This window comes from Aristolochia californica, unplaced genomic scaffold (genome assembly GCF_029961685.1).
Source record: "Aristolochia californica isolate CCGP_79_NKW_82.1479 unplaced genomic scaffold, dmAriCali1.0.hap1 SCAF_6, whole genome shotgun sequence".
NCBI classification, from domain to species: Eukaryota; Viridiplantae; Streptophyta; class Magnoliopsida; order Piperales; family Aristolochiaceae; genus Aristolochia; species Aristolochia californica.
The window spans coordinates 7187892-7195738 of record NW_027182257.1 but is presented as its reverse complement, the minus strand read 5'-3'; the positions used below and the strand labels follow the sequence as shown (position 1 = coordinate 7195738).

Genomic DNA, 7847 nt, shown 5'->3' with positions numbered 1-7847 from the left:
ATTAGATCAAGATCAAGTTTCCAAAATAGAGTTTCTTCCTCAATGGCGCTTCCGAACAGAGCGATGAACCAGAAAATCCCAAAAATAGAATAGTGAGACAACAATAAACAAAATAGAGAAGAAGATGATTCTCAGAATAAAACTCCATCAATATATAATATGCAATATTAAAAGCTAAGGTGAAAGCGTAAAACAAACAATAAATATAGAGACTGAAAAGAGGGAAAAAAAATATATACAAACCTAAACTGCTAGAGATCATAGATCAAAAAAGGATTACATTAACTTTGTGGGTTGACTGAGTCCAGAACCTACTCTGATACCATGTCAAGTTGCATCCAAGGCCCAAATAGCTTAGTAAGTACAAAGATCTTGAGTTCATTAGTTATAAAATAAATTTTTTAAGTTGGCTAATCATTTTAGGATCCTCCCTTGTATAAACTGAACCCATTTGAGAACCGGGCTATTTTTTCCTCCCGTTGCTCGACTCACGAGATAAAACTCGAAACCGGGTCGATGATTAGCGATGTAAACGGTTAAGGCCTATTTCTCCGTTTCTCTCGGCCCGAGCACAGAAGTGGATACTTTCCCTGTTCTTCTATTTCGTGTCTTCCACGCGAACAACCTCAATTTTGCTCATAGCTCTGCCCGTCGATTTTCTCTGTGTCGTCAACATGTGGCTGCAGATTCTTTGTGGTTTGGTAGCACTTAGATGTCTCCGCTACCTATTTTCCGGTGACGACGAGTTGTTCATCGAGAAGAGTGTCTCCGATGTGATCTTCCATGTGGCAAATAGGTCAGAGCTTTCAATCTCTCTTTCTCGCACTAGATTAGTTACGCGCGGTTGGAAACCATCGGTGTTGAATTCTAGTAGCGGTGTTCTGTCTTTAAATTTTGTAGAATAGAAAAGCTCTGCGGTGGGAAAGTGTACGTCGGCCTCCGAATTCCAGATGCCGATAGTGGTACTAAGCAAACTATCGACATGGTACTCGTTACCAAAGGGTACGTTTTCCTTTATATTTCTTGACTTAAATATTATGTGGCTTGACTCCAGAAAAAAAGTTGATTCGCTAGAGGACTCTTGTTTAGGGTGGCGATAGTTATCGCAGTTAGAAATTTTTTGGGATCTGTTGAGATGGACACTACTGGCAGCTGGGTTTGCAAAGATAGGAAAAAACTCAGGGCAGTGAGGCATCCTGATCCGGTAAGTTTATCTTGAAGAGCTATTTTACTCTGCTGTCTGTTGATTGACTTGTTCTGTTTTATGCCTATGCTGATGGTTTTGATGTTATTTTCGTCATGAAAACGTCATGACAACTACACCTTCTCATAATTATGAGGTGAAAATTATGATCAGCTATTGTATCCATAAATCAGAATCGCAAGGATTACTGGATTGTATGATTTCTTCATATTTATACTTCATCTGAAGTATAAACCCAACGTTCTGTTTCACTGTCTGACACTGTTAATCTTTCATATCGATATCACTATAAGAGAAGTTGACATCACTTTTAAGAGAAGTAATTTTCTAAAGCTATTCATGGTTGAGGGTATGGTGCTTCCTAATCTGATCATGGGCAGAACTGTAAAGAGCTAAACACATTCTGAGGCGCTTCCTTAAGTCGAGAAGAAAACTTATTTCCTTTGTTAGTTTGATGAAGGATTTCAAGGACAAAAGAATCTTAGAGCTCCTAGAAAGGTTTCCATGGAAGCTCTTATGATATATCCATTTTTTGTTGTTGTTGTTATTCTAAGAGTCAAATTTCCTCGGAAACTACAATAATGAACACATAAAATAAGTCAAATGCTTAACCTTATATTGCGAGGGAAAAAAAAAACTGTAAGCTTAAGTTACGATTCTTGGATTTTGATACCTCATGTATCTGGACTATCACCATGACATCTCACTAGATCTTCATTTTGTACCTCAGGTGGTGGAAACCAAAAGACAAGTTGCCATTCTGGAATCATATCTCGAACAAAGGGGATTAAATCTACCTGAGGGATATTTGATCCCTAGAGTTGTTCTTCCAAGTCCAGCTTGCAGGTCTATATCTGATATCTAATAGGTTATTTCATTAAGTGCGAACAAATTCAGTTACCAAAGAAAAAAATGTAAACAAATTCATTCTAATCGAAATTCAGTTTTCTTGGGTTTTATTTTTGTAAGATTTTTTCATTTGCACTTTATGCAGGTTTTATTATAGTTCAGTGTTGTTAAGTATATTTTTGTGTTCTCAGTACACTTTGTTGGTATTGTTTAATGTTCTGTGTCTATTTCTTGTAGACCAATAGATGATATAACTGAACTTCCTGAAGTTATCACCTCAGATAAATGGATGGAACTTAGGCCTGAACCAAGAAGTGGGTTTTCTAATTGGATTAAAGAAACTTTTCGAGGTGGAAAAAGTGAGATACATGATGGTATTTTTCAGCAGCTTGATTTCATTCTCAGAACTGCACCAATGTGGGATAGGTTGGTGTTTTTCATGCAATTCGGTTATGAACTTTGTTGTGATAGATAATCTCAGCACCTATTATGATCTTTGCTTAACTAAGACTACATTAAGGTTTACTATTGTCTCGGAAGCTTTTTGATCTCCATAAAGGACTGTGTGTAGATCCATTGCAAAGCTTGATAGTAATTTGTGTTTTCCTCTATGTCAAACATACCGAACTAGTGATTATGGTTGTGTTGACATATTCTATTCCTATCTCATCAGTGCCATTGTGAAAAGCAATCCATAAGTTGTCCAGCTTTGGTGGTCATACCAAATTTTTGAAGAAAGTGAAACGGATAGAAGAAGAGAAATTTCATCCCTGTTTTGTCTATAATTTTCTTTCTAAGATCAAATATCTGATTAATCTTCTTTTATTTCACTGCGCAGGCTGGAGCTTAAAGGTGATCGAACCATTCTTGGAGAATTCTCAGATTTTAAGGGAGCACGAGAGGATATACAAGCCCTGAGAGATGTGAGAAGATCAAAAGTCAGTCAGTTGACGATCCAGAAGTCATCAATTTTTGGAGTTCTAGGTAAAATTGCCAAAATTTTGTATGCATATCCTGCTAAAGTAGACATCCTAGAATGAAATGATTGATAAACCTGCTTCAAGAAAGAAACTAGATAAATAGCTATCCATCAATATGGACGTATTGCAGAGATGCTTTTTCAAAAAAAAAAAAAAAAAACGTATTGCAGAGCTTCTTATAAAAATCTATTAATGCCTTCCTGATTATGGTGTCATGTAGTAAGCATGTCATGATGAAACCATCTAACTGGTCGCAGAATGTACAATTGTATTTCAGATGTTATAACCTGAGCTTGAGATTATTAGTTGCTGTGACTTTTGCCATTATTAGTTGCCCGTTTCTTTTACCATTATTTAATCATCATGATCTTATCAAGGGGCCTGCCAGAAACTCTGTTCTTTACCCCTGGCGGATGCATTGATCACTGAATCCAATTTCCATGCCACCAATGCGCTCAATGTGGGAGCTAGTTTTTATTCAATAAGTTGTATCAGTTTATCTTTCTTTGACTAAATTAAACTTGACGTCCAATGTCGGTTTTACAATGCAATGAGGAACCCGGTGACTGGCTCAATATTCATCTGGGGGCTTTCTAGATGTGAGGTCTTGGTTCCGATTCTCCCCTCTCACTGGTATTTTTGGGGCATATAATTGTTTTTTATGATCAATAGTCTAAAGAAGTACAATGCAATTAAAAAATTTCTTACTGTAATCTTCAACTGTTTGACATGATTACAAGATCACTGGAGAGAGCTGCACCGGTGACTGGTTTCATTAATCTGTGCTACTAGTAGTTTTGCTCCAAATCTCTGGATTATTGTTGCTTTCTGATTTATCTTCAACCAATGTGCAGGCAGATCAGAAGTTCATGTACTATATTCTCCCCGTGATTATCGAACTGAAGGGGCATCTACTCTAGATTGGAAGGACGCAACAGTTAGATCGAACACTGAGGTTCTATTTCAGCCTATTGATTCAAAAAAACCCCAAAAAATTAAACTGTCTTCTTTTGTCTCAATGACTCTGAGTACTTAATAAATTGTAAAACAAACAGCACTCAAATTTCAAAGGCAAACAAGCAGCTCTTGTTAGAAACCCCCATGTTTGTTACTCTTTAGCATTTTAAGATATGTAATATATGTACCTACAGAATGCAAACAAAACTGTAAAAAAAAAAACAGAAGAAGCAGTGCCACATTATATGTAAGTTATTGGGGCTCAAAAAATTCTGTGCTTTGGTTTCTTTTACCCGTTTATTTCCCGTTTGTTATTGCTATTAGTTACAGTTGATCTGATTGATTTGCCTTATAAAATATGGGCGACTTCTTTTACATTGTGCAATTTATCTTTTGCTCTTTGTTGATACAGCGAACGGTAGATTTAGATTCAGACATGTTTCGGATGTGGTAGGTATTCCTCCCACAGGAAAATATATGACGGATATGAGAGAAAAGCATGAACTAAGAGATTCTGTAATTTAAAATTCTAAGCTTCCCCAGGGAAAAATTAATTAAAATCTCCGACCCCTCTCTGTCACAGGGTGCTGTGGGTTGCATTTAGGGCGGGTTTTTGAAATACCCGAACGTGTTCTAAAATAAGGGTAAAGCTTAGATTATTGATTGGTAAAAGTAAGAGCGACACCCATTTCACCAAATAACTTATGTTCTCTATTTTAAGCCTAAAAAGAAAGTTCGTATTAGAGGTGTGTGAATGAAAATAAGGGTAATTATTCTCACTGAGAAAAGGGAAGCTACTAGTTTCTTTGATATGTTAATTTCCTTTTTTTAACTATTTTTTTCTTTTACAAGTATAAAATTGTCCTTGAAAAACTTTAAAAAATTTCAGATATTGGGGCCCCATGGATGGTTGCACCCTTGCTTTTTTCCCCCATTGGGCAAGGGAGGAGATGGTCGTAGGGTGCCCCTTCCTTGTTGACGAAAGGGCGAAGGGCATTCTACCCCAAACCTCATCCTCTTGCTTCAATGTTCTATAGAGACAAGAAAAGGATGTGTCCCCCTCCCTTAATGGGTGATGAGGAGAGAGGCATCCTATTGTACCCTTGCATCTCCAAATTCTAATGGAGAGTCTTATGTCACGTTTTGCAGTCGATAGCTTGTTACCAATAAATATGGGCTAGATTGTCCTCTCATAGTGACAAGTAAAATGAAACTAATGTTCAAGTTTGAAGGACATGAAAATGATGAGTTATATTCCAAGACATTGCAAATAACCATTAGTAACGTTTAAAGTTTTGTCCTTAAATCTAGCAAATGCCTGAATTACAAAGTGCACATGACTTATAGTTTGCATTTGACAAGGAAGAAAGTGGGAAAAAAATCATATTTATTTTATCTAGTTTGGATTCTCATGAAATTGAGGGAGAAAGTAGATGAAAAATATGGTTTCTCTTGTTTGAATATACATAAAAATTAAAATATAATGTAAATAATATTTAAAAAACCAAAAATTAATACTATTAGTAGATTCTCATTTCTAAAGTCACTACAAATAATGTATTTATTCCGATTAATTACAAAATATGTACATACGCACGATAAGTTAAATATCTAAGGGTGTTAGCACAAAACTAAATATGCACAAGAACTAAAGTAAATACAACAACCTAAAATAAGATAGACACAATTATAATTCACAAGGCTCAACAGCTAATCAAGATCTTCCTTTAGTCACTTACATTCATCTATAACATGCCTTCAGTGGCATCTTGTATATAAACAAAGGTTTATCACAATAAAAAGCAATTTTAACAATGTTTTTTTTTAGAGATGAAGTGAATTATGTCATCAAATGTAGTTCTTAGTCTTTAGTGATGAAATTTTTTGTCAATCAGTTAGTATTTTAATCATGACTTTATCAATGAAGATGCTATTTCGTCATTAAAAGGTGGATATGTCAACGGAATTAGGATTTCATCAAGAAAGGTTGTGTCGTGGAAAATTTTTGGACTCTCGTGGATATTTACTATGACATAATGAGTTTCTTTTTAACACCAATTTTCTTATTTTATATTATGTATGTTGTGGTGTATGTGGTATCAGTTAAGAGAAGGCAAGTGTTCGAAGGGGAGAGGGCAAGAAACAAGGGAGGGGAAGAGGAAGGGAAAGAATAAAGTGAGTGAGGGGAAGGTGGGGAAGGTTGAGAGGCACGAAAAGCTGGAAGTGGAAATATAGATATGCTAGTCAAACTCATATCAATAAGAGACTTTCCAATGGGAGAAATATAGGTATGCTAGTCAAATTAATAACAAAAAATCATAATTAACTTTTAATTCATTGTCAAATACCACACTTTGTCTTTGTTTGGAATACCTTCACTAATTTTACATAATTGATCACATAACTTCTTCATGTTGTTATAAAAGTCTTGCACTTAACAATTACAACTTTGATTTTTTGGCATAGAATTGGATTATTTTAAAGTGGTCCACAAGTCTTTGTTTTGTTTAACATACTAATTGAGGCAAAATTTCTTCGAAAATAGTGGCCTTAATCTAGGAGACCCCTTGATAATCCTTAAGCACCCTCAAATAATGGGTTAATTGGAACAATGGATAGAGGTTTTTTTTTATCAATACTATTCTCAGTTGATAGTACTTGGTGGAGCCAAACTGGTATCATCAAGATGACCCATCCTTTATAACTATGGATAACAACTTCAATAAGATCTTCATAAGAAATAGTTTGTGGCATCTTACTTTTACAATACAATAGCATAAATGTTTCTGAACTAGAGAGCACTTTCAACTGCGTCTCATTTAAATGTCTTCTATTACTTGTGACAATTGCATCTCGTTTAAAAAGTGCTTTTTATATCTTAAATACATCTCCATTTGTGCATCTTTCCCCCTTGCTAGATTTTTTTTTCCATAGCTTGAGGAGTCGCATCACATATGTTATACATCAAGACTCTCTGCAATGATAGATTGCTCTCTGTTATGTCAATGCACTTACATTGTTCAGGGAAGTTATAAATACCCCCAATAAACGATGTATTGCGAAGTTATTGAACATTTTTTAGCAATTTTTTTGAGCCTTTATTTTGAATCTTGATAATCTTTCAAAAAATATTTTAGAGTGAAAGAGTGTGCTTTTACTTGACTCCTACAATCACTCCACATTGTCTTGCTAAAGAAGAGGAAGCTTGGTTCTCTCAAGGAGAAGGATCACTCCAAGTAAGGGTGTAAAATTTCCTTTCTTTTTATTGATAATTTGTGAAAGGTTCATCTAAAACCTATAGAATCTAGATAGAAATGGCCAATTAGAGGTAGATTCTACCAATCACTTGGGAAGATTGGTATTGTAAAAAGCGTGATTGAGCTATGCATGGCTTAAAGCAAGTTGGAATCTCTTTGTATAATTCCAACTATTAGAGCTTTGAATAGTGGTATTTCCCAAGCAATGGTTCTTGGGCGATGAATACCAATAGAAAAACATCGATGACAAAAATTTGTTTGTCTCCTATGGTGTATGCATGTTTGATTTACATTAAAATTGTTTTTTATGCATGATTTTTTATTACATGCACTACTTAGTTTTAATTTGATATTTCTCTTGAGAAGCCACTTGGGCCAAGAAATGGTATCAAAAGAGGCCAAATACGTAATTGAAATAAAAATTCTCATTATTTTAAAAAGGATTAAATGACATCTCAAGATAAATTGCTCCTTCCCAAAGGACAATTTGCCAACCGTCCGCCTTTATTCAATGGAACAAACTATCAATATTGGAAGGTAAGAATGGAGTTCTTTGTTTAATCCATAGATTGGGACATATGACATCTAACCAAGAATGGC

General features: G+C 35.2%; 1 protein-coding gene across 1 annotated transcript; it reads left to right on the top strand.

The window, feature by feature from the left end:
* Nucleotides 1-565: 565 nt before the first annotated feature.
* On the top strand, nt 566-4277 carry LOC137934950 (uncharacterized). The gene is made up of 7 exons (XM_068779552.1): nt 566-796; nt 901-1002; nt 1090-1204; nt 1935-2050; nt 2291-2479; nt 2892-3037; nt 3888-4277. Exons 1-7 carry the CDS (start codon nt 675-677, stop codon nt 4067-4069), a joined length of 972 nt encoding a protein of 323 aa, XP_068635653.1. The 5' UTR covers nt 566-674; the 3' UTR covers nt 4070-4277.
* Nucleotides 4278-7847: the final 3570 nt, after the last annotated feature.